Source organism: Chelonia mydas, chromosome 4, assembly GCF_015237465.2.
Source record: "Chelonia mydas isolate rCheMyd1 chromosome 4, rCheMyd1.pri.v2, whole genome shotgun sequence".
NCBI classification, from domain to species: Eukaryota; Metazoa; Chordata; order Testudines; family Cheloniidae; genus Chelonia; species Chelonia mydas.
In genome coordinates, this window is record NC_057852.1 from 91708418 (window position 1) to 91722011 (window position 13594).

The following is a 13594-nucleotide window of genomic DNA, read 5'->3' on the forward strand; positions in this document are numbered from 1 at the left end:
GTTTGTCTTAAAAAGAAATAGCTAATACTAGCTACAGTACAAAGTTAGTATTTTTGCACTCTAATTTCTCATTTGTTTACATTGTGAATTAACATATGTCAGACCCCCTAAAACCTACATTTTAGACGATTTCTGCACTTGTGGAGGCTACATGTAGCTACACGCTGCACTGAAAGGCAGGCTGTGTCCACATTCACTGGCATATGTAGCTACACGCTGCAGTGAAAGGCTCCGGAAGGGGGCAGCAGTGGGGAGCAGCTTCTCACTGCCAGAGCCTTTCACTGAAGCAAGAAAAGGCTCTGATGAGGGAGGCAGCAGGGAAAGGCTCTGGCAGCTCCCTGCTGCTTGAGCTTTTCGTCTCCCTGCCTCCATCCTGCTAGAACATTTTGCTGTAGCAAGGTTTCAGAGTAACAGCCATGTTAGTCTATATTCGCAAAAAGAAAAAGAGTACTTGTGGCACCTTAGAGACTAGCCAATTTATTTGAGCATAAGCTTTCGTGAGCCACAAGTACTCCTTTTCTTTTTGCTGTAGCAAGGAAAGGCTCTGGCAGAGGGGAGCTGCCTGAGTCTTCTCCTGCCACAGTGAAAGGCTCCGGCATCAGGGGGACAATGGACACTACACAATTAAAAATAGTAGTGTAGACATGGGGCAGTGTAGAGAGCTGTGTGGGGTATATATCCTAGGTTTCAGGCATCTAGGTCACTCTACTCGTATAAGCTGTGCCTCACCATCTACACTGCTCTTTATATACATGCCAACCAGGTGTGCAGTATCTGTACTCTAAACACCGCCGTAAGTGTAGACATACCCTTAGAGATGTGTGGCATGCAGCATATAGGAAAGGAAGAAATACATATTTAAAACCTTTTACAAAAAATTAACTTTCTACTAAATGCACATCATAAAGACTTGAACACAAATCCTTTATATACACAAACAAACTAAACATATTAGTAAATACTATTTCATAAGCATTAGTGACCTTACTATCAAAAACTTTCAAGATCTCTGTCATAGTGAGAATGTTTGTTTATAGCAGCCCATATTTTTAAATCTAAATTGTAATTATTGTTTTTTAAATTGATAATAAATAGTCCTCGATTTCTATTTGAACATATTGCGACAAAGTGTGATGAACACTTAGGTAGTATCTACACCGCAATATAACACATGAGGTGGGCCTGGGTCAGCTGACTTGGGCTTATGGGGCTATGATTGTGGGGCTATAAAATTACGGTGCAGATGTTCAGGCTTGGACTGGAGCCCTAAGACCCCTAAGGATTCCCAGAGCTCCAGCCGTAGCACAGACATCTACACTGTTATGTTATAGCCCCACAGCTCGACCCCCATTCCCCCCAAGCCCGAGTCAGCTGACCCAGGCCAGCCGCAGGTGTTTTATTGCGGTATAAACATATCCCTGCGGATCTTATACAGTACTACTTTAGTACAAAGAAAATATAGATCCAGGATTTTCAGATAAATTCATACATTGCATAAACTTTTCAATATATTTACCTATCCTAAGCTATTTTTCTCTTTGTCCTTAATTTACAGGTACCACTTCCAGTAGCAATACAATGGTTGCTCCTACAGATGGCAATCTTGACAATAAGCATACAAAAGATAGTATTGAAGAGAAGTAAGTATCTCCTCAAAGACCAACAGTACTGAGTTCTTGACTATTGATAACTAGTGCAAATAACTGCAGTCTGATCGATTTCTCAGTTTACACTATATTATTGTTGCAGCCAATCAGATTACATAGTCAAATCTCTGTTTCCTGATTGATTTATTAGGAACCAACAATGCATATATTTCTTGACCTCTAATTTACTCTTCCAGATTTGTGGATGCTCCCTATGCGGCCCTCCTATTTAAATCTGTCTGAGATATAAAAACAGAGCTGCTACAGTATCAGCCCCATAGGATTTGTGGGGCTTTTTTTGTTTGTTTTTAAAGGTTTTCCTACATGGGGAAATTTACCAGCAGAACTATATCTGTATAATTTCTCTGGTATAACTCCCCATGTTGACACTCTTATTCCGCTATAAAAGTGCCTTTTTCTGATTTAGTTTTTGTCATTTTGAAAACAGCATAAGCTAAAATGGAAAAAGGCATTCTTACTCTGGAATAAGAGTGTCCACACAGAGTTTTATACTGGTATTGCTACATTCTTATAATAATTCTGGCATAATTATGCTGATAAACTTCCCGAAGCAGACAAGTCCCATGTTATAACAAAACAAAACAAAAAATGTTAGGTCTAATGAAAAGGGCTGTCTGGAGGGCAGTTTGCCTCAGGCCCCCTGTTTGAGAGGGACCCCAAACAGAGTGGTGCTGCGACACCACACTCCAGGTCACAGTGCTATTCATTGAAGTTTTGCCCACCGACCCCTTGTCCCCAGTCATGACAGAGGGGCAAGAGGGCCACACCTGAGTGGCACTGTGATCCCAACAGGTCACAACAACCAGAGCAGGGAGCTGGGCCAAGCCCTGTGAGACAGGAGCTGTTGTTGCAGGGTGAATGTGGGACAGGCTCATTCTCCAACCATCCCCCAGCCCTCCCCTCAGTGTTTGAGCCCCCCCCCACCCCCGCCAAGAGTACAAAACCAGTTTCAGATTTTGCCCTGGATCCCCTCTGTGTGGCTCTGCTAAAGGAGAGCTCTCCAGATATTTTTGTTGAAGGCATTCTGTGCAACATTCTGAACTTTGCTTCTTCTTTGAGTGATTGCTCATGTGTATTCCACAATAGGTGTGCGTGCTCGCCTCGTGCACTGGTGCCGGAAGTTTTTCCCCTGGCAGTACCTATAGGGGGAGCGCCCCAGTGACCCCTGGAGTGGCGCCTCCATGGCTCAGTATAAGGGGAGCTGTGCTCTCCCCCCACCTTCAGTTCCTTCTTGCTGCCAGTGAAGGTGCATCAGAATTACTCTGCTCCAGCTTTGCTGTAGCTCGTCCCCAGAACTGCTTGTTCATTCAGTATTAGTACCTGTAGTTAGTTAGCTGTTCAGTTAGTTCAGTTAGTTAGAGTGCCCAGGCCGGGGCATGCCCCACGTCCCGGGTTTTAACTTGTGCGACACTTGTTGGCAATCTGTACCAAGGAGTGACCCGCATGCGGACTGTCCGCGCTGTTTGGGAGAAACCCATATCAGCGATCGTTGCAAAATTTGCAAGTCGTTTAAGCCTCAGACCAAGAGAGAAAGGGATATTAGGCTCCAGGCTATTCTGATGGAGTCGGGGTCAGCGGCGCGGCGACCCTCCGGTGCCATCAACCAGTGGGCCGCTCCCCATCCACGGGGCAAGCCAAGAGGGCTACAAAGACGCCTTCTTTGCAGCAGCACCGAAGTAAACCCGGGACAGAGGCTAGACCCATGTCGGGCAGTCCTCGATCCCCACCGGCCTCTAGGCCTCTGACTCAGGTCGAGCGGAGTAGCCCGGCCCATTCGGAGCAGGCCTCCCCAGATGTCCGGATGCCCTCAATGCCAGATGCCAGGGACATTATGTCCATGCTGGTACCAGGAGCACCACCGACGTTGGCTCCACGCTCCAGAGGCAAGCCACCGTGGGGATCTCCGCAGTCGCCCCTGGCTCGGTACCAGTCTCAGTCGAGGGAACGTTCCCGATGCCGTTCGCCACCCAGCAACCATTCAGGGCAAAGTCCATGTGGATTGCCCCCGACTCCCACCAGGCTGGTTGAGTTCCATCTGACCGAGACTCTCGGCACCGCTCCACCTCGAGGAGTGAATACTGACAGGACCAAGGCAGACGTCGTCCAAGGTCCTTGTCTCGGAGGGGTTATCGCAGCCGGTCGCAGCGCGGGTGTTGACGCCGTTCCTGCTCAGAATCCCGCTCCAAGACCCTGCCAAGGCATTGCCTCCACAGCCCCGGGCGTCGATCACCAATGTCTCGCCGTTGCGCATCCGTCCATTGGAGCCGATCGCAGAGCAGCCGTTACCGACAGTACCGGTCCTCCACGTTGGGATCGCGGTCCCATGGTTGGCATCACTCCCGGTCCGGGGACAGCGGCAGGTCGAATGTCAGCCAGGCCTCCATTCGTAGTCGTCCATCGATCAGCCAGGCCGAACAACCGGCTCCGCCGGTGCTGTAGCAGATGCAGTGGCACTGGGCCCTGTGGCCAGCCCAATGGTACCAGTGGGCACCCTGGCCTCTGAAGCACCATTGGCCTCCCTCTCCAGACCTCTGAGGAAGGAGTCGATGGGACGTACATCCTCGGCACCATGCCTGGAGACCGACCAGGTGGTGGACCCTTCCGTGCTCGCGGACACCCAGAGTACCACACCGGCCTCCTCGTCCTCCCCAGATGAGGCAGTTATGGCTCCGCCCCCCTCCGTCCCACAGGAGGACTTTAGGGCCAACAAAGAACTCTTGAAAAGAGTGGCATCAAACTTCCACCTCCAGAAAGAGGTGGACTCCCTGTTTAATGTGCTGTCCTCTTCGGAACCGGGCAGGGTAGCCTTGCCTCTCCATGAAGGAGTGGCAAAAATTTCAAATTCCCTGTGGCAAACACTGGCCTCGTTGGCCCCCGTCTCCAAGAAGGTGGAACGCAAGTACTTTGTACCTGCCAAGGGACACGAGTACTTATACACCCACCTGGCGGCCAACTCCCTGGTGGTTGAGTCAGTCAACCACAGGGAACGGCAAGGCCAGCCAGCTCCTACCCCAAAAAATAAAGATTCATGGAGGCTGGACTCTTTTGGGAGAAAAATTTATTCGTCCTCGAGCTTTCAGTTAACCACGAGGCTCTCCTGGGCTGGTATGAGTTCAATCTGGGGGGCTCCCTGCCCAAGTTCAAGGACTCCCTCCAGGAGCATGATAGGAAGGAGTTCAAAGCACTGGTGGAGGAGGGTACAGTGGCTGTCAGAACAACCCTGCAGGCAACTTCGGATGCGACGGACATGGCCGCAGTGTCCGTGAGAAGGGCGTCGTGGCTCCTGCTTTCTGGGCTGTCCAGCGAGGTGCAGACCTCCATGCAGGATCTCCCATTTGATGGCAGAGTTCTGTTTGCAGAACAAATGGATACAAGGCTGCATGGCATGAAAGCCTCCCACACGACCCTCCAGACTCTGGGTCTCTAAGTTCTGGCTCCGGCTAAATCTAATTTCAAGCCTCAGCAGACTCCCGCTCAGGCCACTGACCCAAAATACGAGGCCGCCTATAAGAAGTCGCGGGACTACAAAAGGTGCCCTCAGAGGCAGTCTCGGCCTGCCCCCCAATCTGTGCCCTCCAGGGGCAAGCAGGCAGGGAAAAGGAGGTTTTGACGGGATGCTCGGGGGTGCCGTACCAGTTCTCATCAGGGATCCACCCTCAATAAAGCTTCCCTTCTCCAATCAGTTGTGTGCTTTCCCCCTGGAGTGGGCGTGGCTGACCTCAGACCGCTGGGTCCTCCACACCATCTCCCGGGGCTATACCCTCCAATTTACTTCCTCCCCGCCCAACCATCCCCCGTCCCTCCTGGGGGACCCCTCGCACGAAGTTTTGCTCAAGAAGGAGGTGGGGCGGCTCCTGGGCCTAGGAGCGGTGGAAGTGGTGCCCGGGGAGTTCAAAGGCAAGGGGTACTACTCCCGCTATTTCCTTATCCCAAAGGCGGACTCAGGCCCATCCTGGACCTGCGAGGTCTGAACTGGTACATGGTGAAGTTCAAGTTCCGCATGGTCTCCCTGGCCTCCATCATCCCCTCCCTGGATCCCGGGGACTGGTACGCTGCCCTCGATCTGAAGGACGTGTACTTCCACATTCATATATTCGAGGGGCACAGATACTTCCTCTGTTTTGTGGTGGGGCAGAATCACTACCAATTTACGGTCCTCCCATTTGGCCTGTCCACTGCCCCCAGGGTATTTACAAAATGTATGTCGGTGGTAGTGGCCGACCTCAGACGACGGGGGACTCCAGATCTTTCCCTATCTGGACGATTGGCTGGTCAAGGGCAGCTCCCGGTCAAAGGTGAGGGATCATGTGACGCTCCTCCTGTCCACGTGCACTGCTTTGGGCCAGTTGGTAAACAACACCAAGTCCACATTAGTCCTGGTTCAACGCATAGAGTTTATCTGGGCGCTCCTGGACGCCTCGTTGGCCAGAGCCTCCCTCCCACCGGACAGGTTCAAGACCCTGAAGAGGCTCATCAACGCGGTCACAAGGTTCCTGGTGACAACAGACAGAGGGTGCCTCCAGCTCTTGGGTCACATGTCGGCGTGCATGTACATGGTCCGTCATGTTGGACTCAGGATGAGGCCCCTGCAGCTCTGGTTGGCCTCAGAGTTCTCCCAGGCCAGGGACAGGATGGACAAAGTCTTCACCATACCCGACTCGGTGATTACTTCCCTGTGGTGGTGGTCCGCCCCGAGCAACATGCTCCAAGGGGTCCCGTTCAGGGATAGGGCCCCACCGGTGGAACTGGTGTCCCATGCATCAGACCTGGGTTGGGGACCCACATGGGGAACATTCAGACCCAGGATCTGTGGTCGGCTCAGGATCTGACCCTTCACATAAATGTCAAGGAGCTCAGGGCAGTATGGCTGGCGTGCGTGGCCTTCCACTCGCACCTGGAGGGCAGGGTGGTCAGGGTCCTCATGGACAACATGGCCTCGATGTCCTATATCAACAGGCAAGGCTGGTCCTGATCCTCTCCCCTCTGCCACGAAGCCCTTGTGGGATTTCTGTATAGCCCATGACATCTACCTAAAGGCCTTCCATCTACTGGGCACCTGGAATGTGTGGGCGGATTGCTTGAGTAGGGACTTCTCCTCTCAGCATGAGTGGTCTCTCCACCTGGAGTTGGCTCACAGGCTTTTCCGACTGTGGGGGACCCCCCAGGTGGACCTGTTCGCAACTCGACAGAACCGGCACTGTCCCCGGTTCTGCTCCAGGGCGGGGCTGGGACGGGGCGCTATCTCCAATGCCTTCCTCCTGTCCTGCTCAGACCAGTTTCTCTATGCCTTTCCTCCGTTTCCACTGATCAGCAAGGTCCTGGAAAAATTAAAGACGGAAAAGGCCCAGGTCCTTCTGATTGTTCCAGCATGGCCCAGGCAACATTGGTACGGGACCCTCATGGACCTGGCGGTTGCTCTGCCGGGACCATTGCCACTCCGCCTGGACCTGCTCTTCCAGGACCGGGGCTGCCTTCTCCACCTCAATGGTTAGGTAGGGAGGAAAGGACATGCTCAGAAGGGGTTCAACGCGTCCTCCTAGAAAGCAGGCAGCCCTCCACGCGCCGCGCCGCACCTACTCAGCAAAGTGGTCCCGGTTGTCCAGATGGGCGAATGAGCGGGGCATTTCCCCGGTGTCCGCCCCGTTCCAGCTTATCCTGGACTACCTTCTCCACCTTAGAGCCCAGGGCCTGGCATCCTCGTCAGTCAAGGTCCACTTGGTGGCCATATCAGCCTTCCATCCACCGGTGCAGGGTCACACAGTATTCTCCCATGTTATGACTGGCCGGTTCCTCAAGGGGTTGGACCATCTCTTCCCGTATGCTAGGCTCCCGGTCCCACAGTGGGACCTAAACCTGGTGTGGGCCTGTCTCACGGGACTCCCTTTTGAGCCGCTAGCCACGTGCTCCTGGTCCCAGTTCTTGTGGAAAGTGGCCTTCCTGGTCGCAGTCACGTTGGCCAGGTGGGTCTCGGAGCTCAGGGCCCTGACATCCAAGCTTCCATACACGGCTTTCCATAAGGACAAGGTCCGGCTCCACCCACACCCTGAGTTCTTCCCAAAGGTGGTTTCGGCCTATCACATGGGTCAGGACATTTTTCTACCGGACCTCTGCCCCAAGCATCCAGTGAGGAGCACCGTCTCCACACGCTCAGTGTGTGACGGGCTCTGGCTTTCTACCTCAAGCAGACCAAGCCGTTCAGAAAGTCCTTGCAACTGTTCATCGCCTCAGCTGAGTGCATGAGGGGTCAGTCAATCTCCAACTCCAACTGGATCACTTCGTGCATCCGTACCTGTTATGATCTGGCGGGTATCCCCCCGCCACCGATTGTGAAGGCGCACTCAAGTCGAGCGCAAGCCTCGTCTGCTTCCTTCTTGTCCCATGTCCCCGTCCAGGACATTTGTAGAGCTGCCACCTGGTCTTTGGTTCATACGTTCACCTCACACTATGCGATCGTCTCCCAAACCAGGGATGACACCAGGTTCGGCAGGGCTGTACTCCGTCCCGATAATTTGTGAACTCGTACCCACCTCCAACAGATATAGCTTGGAATACACATTGTAGAATACACATGAGCAATCACTCGAAGAAGAAAAGACAGTTACCTTTTCCATAACTGGTGTTCTTCAAGATGTGTTGCTCATGTCTATTCCACATCCCACCCTCTTTCCCCTCTGTTGGAGTTGTCTGGCAAGAAGGAACTGAGGGTGGGGGGAGTGCTCAGCTCCCCTTATACCGCGCCATAGAGGCACCACTCCAGGGGTCGCTGGGGCACTCCCCCCTACGGGTACTGTTCGGGGAAGAACTTCAGGCATTAGTGCATGTGGCGAGCACATACCCCGATTGTGGAATAGACATGAGCAACACATCTCAAAGAACACCAGGAAAAGGTAACTGTCTTTTCTAAGAGATGTAACACAGAACTTGGAGCCCAGGAGGTTGGGCAGCTCAGGTAGCTTTTAGCCACCTTTGCACCTTCCCAGTCTTCAGCTATTCTTGGGGCTGGAGAGGACTCCAGCTAAAATAGACAGTGCTAGAGGCCTATCTGGGTTACAGCAGTCCCTCTGGGCTGACTTCTGAGCTTCAGCACTGTCCAGAACCTCTGCAGGTGTGCATGCTGCCATCACATTCAAAATATGTACCTTACACCCAGGCTTGCAAGTGGGCTGGGGAGTCTTTAGGAAGCAGCCATCTGGCTGTCTTCCACAGTGCTTGTGCTAGGGAAATCCTGTACTGGCTGGAAAAGAGGCTTTTAAGGCTCATTTACTCTGCTCTGACCATTTTCTATGGCAAAAAGGGGCCAGAGTGGGGCATGAGGATCTCATCCTGTGAATATCTGTGTCAATTCATATATTGACTTTAAGTTTTGGTGAATGATAAGATCAACTTGAGTGTAAGCTCCTTTGGGGTAAGAACCACTCTTGTTATGTTTAGGGTGACCAGATAGCAACTGTGAAAAAACAGGATGGGGGTGGGGAGTAATAGGCATTTTACAAACATAACTAGGGTGATCAGATGTCCGTTTTTATAGGGACAGTCCTGTTTTTTGGGACTTTTTCTGATATAGGCGCCTAACTCTCAAGCTCTTAATAATTATTCTGCTTCCCTTTGAGATAACTATTATCAGTTTCAATATTTACTTCTCTATCATGTTTTATGTATTATGAATGTGTTATTTAATATGTACATAAACATTGTATTCAGGTAGATATTAATGCAGGTGTTTTAAAGAAATATACTACTGCAACAGATTGTATCAGATAGTTACATTTAAAAGAAACTCTTGTGTAAAGCACTGAATTGCTATATCATTTTACCACGAAACACGCCTGTTATTAACATTCATGTATTCATTTGTTCAGCTATGTGCATCTAGATATCTACAGTGGGTTGAATAGTAATTTGAACCGCCAGCACCACAGGCTAGAATCTCGCTACAGCAGCAGCTCTGGAGGATCATACGAAGAGGAAAAAAGTAATATATTTTTAAAAATATTTGAGTGAATATAGCCTAAAATTTTCACAGATATTAAAAACTGTTGGGTAAAGATTATAGGACAAATTCACATGCATTCAAAGAGTATGACCATGGACTGTAGGGAACAAGAGATGAGGCAGGCTGCTTTCTCATGCATCCAGCCCAAAAGAGCTTTCCCCCATCCTTTAGCCCTAATCTCGCAGTCCTAATTTTGCTGCTGAAATTGCAACTAATAAAACAGATACTCAGTTTCCACAGCAGGATGCAGGACAGGATGGGGAACCATATGTTGTAGTGCTTTCTCCTCCTCTTACTCTCCAAAGTGGGGTGTGAGCAGCAGGTTTTGGTTTCTCATCTTCCCAATTCCTCTCCACCTCCTTCTCAAATAGCCACCAAACAGTAAAGAAAAGTGTGGTATCCCAATAACTTGAAGGCCACTCAGGTTTAAATGCAAACAAGAACAAACTTTATTCCAGGGCTGCACCCCCTCAAGGTTTCTCTTCCTCATGATGCTCCCTGGAGCCTTGCCTGTTCCTTTTCCTGGCTCCTCTTCCTGGTGTCTTAAAGGAGCCATGCCCCATAAACAGCCGTTTCCAAATAGCACATTTTCCACCTCCAAACAGGTTTTTTTTGTACAACCATACAGTAACAAATTATACAATTTAAACCTTCAAAATGCCAGTAATTCATTTGGTTGTTACACCACAAAGTCCTTCAGCCAACATGGGGGCCCACAGGAGCGTAAAGGTCTATGCATCAAACAGGCAGGAGATGGGTACGATGTGAACAAGAGTCACAAATTCAAAATCCTAAGCTATTTTAGGGGTACTGCATACTTTTTTGGGGGGTTGGGATAATATCTTTGGTTCTTACCTGTATTAAAGAGTGTTTTTCTGTTCACCAGCATTACTGAACCTTTCTGTGGGATAATTTTCTGTTTGAATACTGAACCTATGGCATCTTCAATCCTTACTAATTTGCCTATTGGTTTAAAGTTTATGCATCATTTTATTAGACTCTTTAATTTTTGTCTGAAGTCCCTGCCTACGCACTGTATACTTTAACCCACAATCTCCTATCCTCCTTCAACAAGAACCCCCTTTCCTCATCCTCCCTGCAAACAGCAACGCTGGCTATTTTGTGACTTCTCTGTACCCTGCCTATCCTTGCAAATCATAATGTTCATCTACTTTGTCATTTATCTCCCAGATCCTAAATTCAAATTGATCATCTACCAAAAACAGATGCTTCTTGGTACTGTGTACAAATGATAGAGCAGCATTTTAATGTTTGTAGGTTTCAATTTGATTTCATCTGTGGCTATACCACTTTTAACCTACATATCTCATTATGAATGGTAAACCAAGGGATATTTAATGTGCAATTATTATTTTGTTGATGGAAAGTGAATTAGAAGTTGAAAGCAATGAAGAAAAACCAGTATTTTAATTGTAAAATTTCAGGAGTGCTTTGCTCATAGCCATACCTTATTTTCATTTTTTTTTTTTTTTTAACTAAAAAGTAACCTGCCCACATTCGCTGCATCAGTTGCGAAAACAACTGAGACTCTTGGAAGCAAGGGGGAAATTCAGCATACCCCACCACAGGTGCACAAGTTCCCAAATACCATAGAAATGGTAGGTTCCCACTGCAAACGTGGGCTGGGACACAGAACATGTAGAACCGCACTGCCCTGCCTGCCATAGAAGAGAAGAGAGTATTTGCATGTGGTTCGTGGAGTGGTAGGAAAATAGCTAGTAGAACAGCAAAACGTGTATTCACTGGGTTAGTACAGGGTGCTCAGAAGGCTGGATCTGCCACTTATAGCTAATGGACTGTTGTAGCAGCGGAAATGATCGAGCTACCTCCACCCCACCTACAGTTAAGATACAGAGTTCCATCAAACCCAAGTCCTCAGGCTTCACTTAGGGACATGATTTTTCCTGCTTATATCAGCCTTACTATCAGGACAGTTATTTTAGTGTGATTCAGTGATATGCTGTCTTTACCACTATCATTTTCCTTCCAGCTTTTAGGTCTCCCAGAGACAGAATCTAAATTACTGTTCCTCAAGTATGTGTCAAAGTGGATCCCACTGTAAATATGCATGCACCTCGTGCATGCAAGATCAGATTCTTTTAAATAGCAGTTGGGGCCATGCATGCATCCAGAGCGGTCATGACCCTTCCTTAGTTCCCTCTTATGCTTTTGACAAGAGGACAAAACCTAGCGAGCATCCAACCACTATTTTTCTTAGAGACTTTAAAATGTTAAAAAGAAAGTTTCATCTTCACGTTCCCATTGAATTGGACGTTCAAACGAGAAAAGAAGAAAAAGAAAAACTACCTGTGTTTCCCCTGTACAGTGGGGTGAAGTGCTATACTTTTGGCAAACTAAACTTTCAGGGTTCGGACCCTGGCTGTCCTGTGACACACTGATTCCCATCTAGGATGAACACATATGATGTTTCTTTTGCCCAGGGGAGAGCTGTACCCTGGATAGGTCCTCTGTGTTCAAGTTCTTCTCCTTCAGGACCTGCAAATAATCCCAGATCTCTTGGCTTGAGGCATATCTGCTAGAGAAGTCCATGCAAGTCTGTTCATACCCAAAGGTGACAGTCACTAGCAGAGCAAGGCTGGAAAGCCAGCATCAGCCAGCACTCCCTTGACCACACATCATACCTGCAGATCAGGATCTGTGTCCACACAGTGATGTTCAGTGTGATGCTCAGTCATTGAGCTGAACAGAGCCCAAATATAGCTCCAAATATGAAGGGAAGTCCTAGAAGGATATAATGAAACAACACTTCTCAAAGAACAGATCCTCCAAGTCCTCAATCAGATCAAGAATGGCACAGAGAATGAGAGACCCAGTGCTAATCTTGGTGCTGTCTTCCTGGAGGTATCCACAATGGAGTCTAGCAAGAGCCCAAGATACATCTGGGAGGAATCTGGATCATTTCTGGAGACATTTTTCCTGTGTCTCCTGGAACTGGCCCTGGAACCATATCACCCTACAGCACCACCATTTGAAGAGGGAGAAATACTCCTCCTCATTGTCACCTATGTACTTTTCTCTCCAGCATCAAGCAGAGATCCCTCTCCTCTACCTTTAAAAATTGACCCCAAGAAAGTTATTAGGGAGCTCTTATTCAGCCCTCCATCCCAGATGGGGAATATGAGTGGCACTGGGCCAGCCCCAACCAAGCCAATACCCATATGACACACTACCTTAGTTAAATTGGCCTTACAGGGGGACTGTCATCTCACCTGTCCAGAAGCAGATCCCCCCTCATGCTTCCAGAAAAAGGAGATCCCATGCCCTGGTGGCATCATTAGCCAGGCTGTTTACACTTGAACTGAACGTGATCCACCAGGAGCAAGAAAAGGCAAAGGGACTACAGCAACCTTCATCTCCCCCAAAAGAGTCATCCTCATCAACAGACGAAGTAGTGACACCAGCTGCCACACTGGCAATTGATAAATTCAAAACTTTTCAGGACCTCTGGTCTCATATTATGGAATCCATGGATGCTGATACTACATTTATACCAGAGAAGGCTCATAAACTCTTTTTGATATTTTGAGTGCCCCACCGGTCAGAATTTCCCTCCCCATTGAGAAGATCCTGGAACCCACCAAAGGATAGCGAGAAGCCCCAATCACTCTTCCTCCCATTTATAAATGAGTGGAGAAGAGATATCAGGTGCACCCCCAAAGGGCTTTGAATGCTTCTACACCCATCCAAACCCAGGGTCCCTGGTTGTTGAGCAGCTCAGGAAAAAGCAAAGTCCACAAAAGGTGCACTTAAGAACAAAGGTTAAAAAAAGTTGGACCTTTCTGGATGCAAGTCATATTCATCAACCTCAGTGCAACTTTGGGTGGCCATCTACCTGTGACCTAAGAACCTCTCAGTGCCAACTGCTAAGGGAGTTACAAGAATGTCCTGATCC

At 49.0% G+C, this 13594-nt stretch overlaps 1 protein-coding gene across 16 annotated transcripts in view; it reads left to right on the plus strand.

The window, feature by feature from the left end:
- The window catches only part of FRYL (FRY like transcription coactivator), a 387869-nt gene that overhangs the window by 268660 nt on the left and 105615 nt on the right, over positions 1–13594 (plus strand). For all 16 annotated transcript variants that reach the window (XM_037897819.2, XM_037897820.2, XM_037897812.2 and 13 more), the window contains 2 exons: positions 1556–1640; positions 9527–9639. In XM_037897819.2, coding sequence (XP_037753747.1) covers positions 1556–1640; positions 9527–9639 — 198 coding nt within the window. The remainder of the gene's footprint in view (positions 1–1555; positions 1641–9526; positions 9640–13594) is intronic.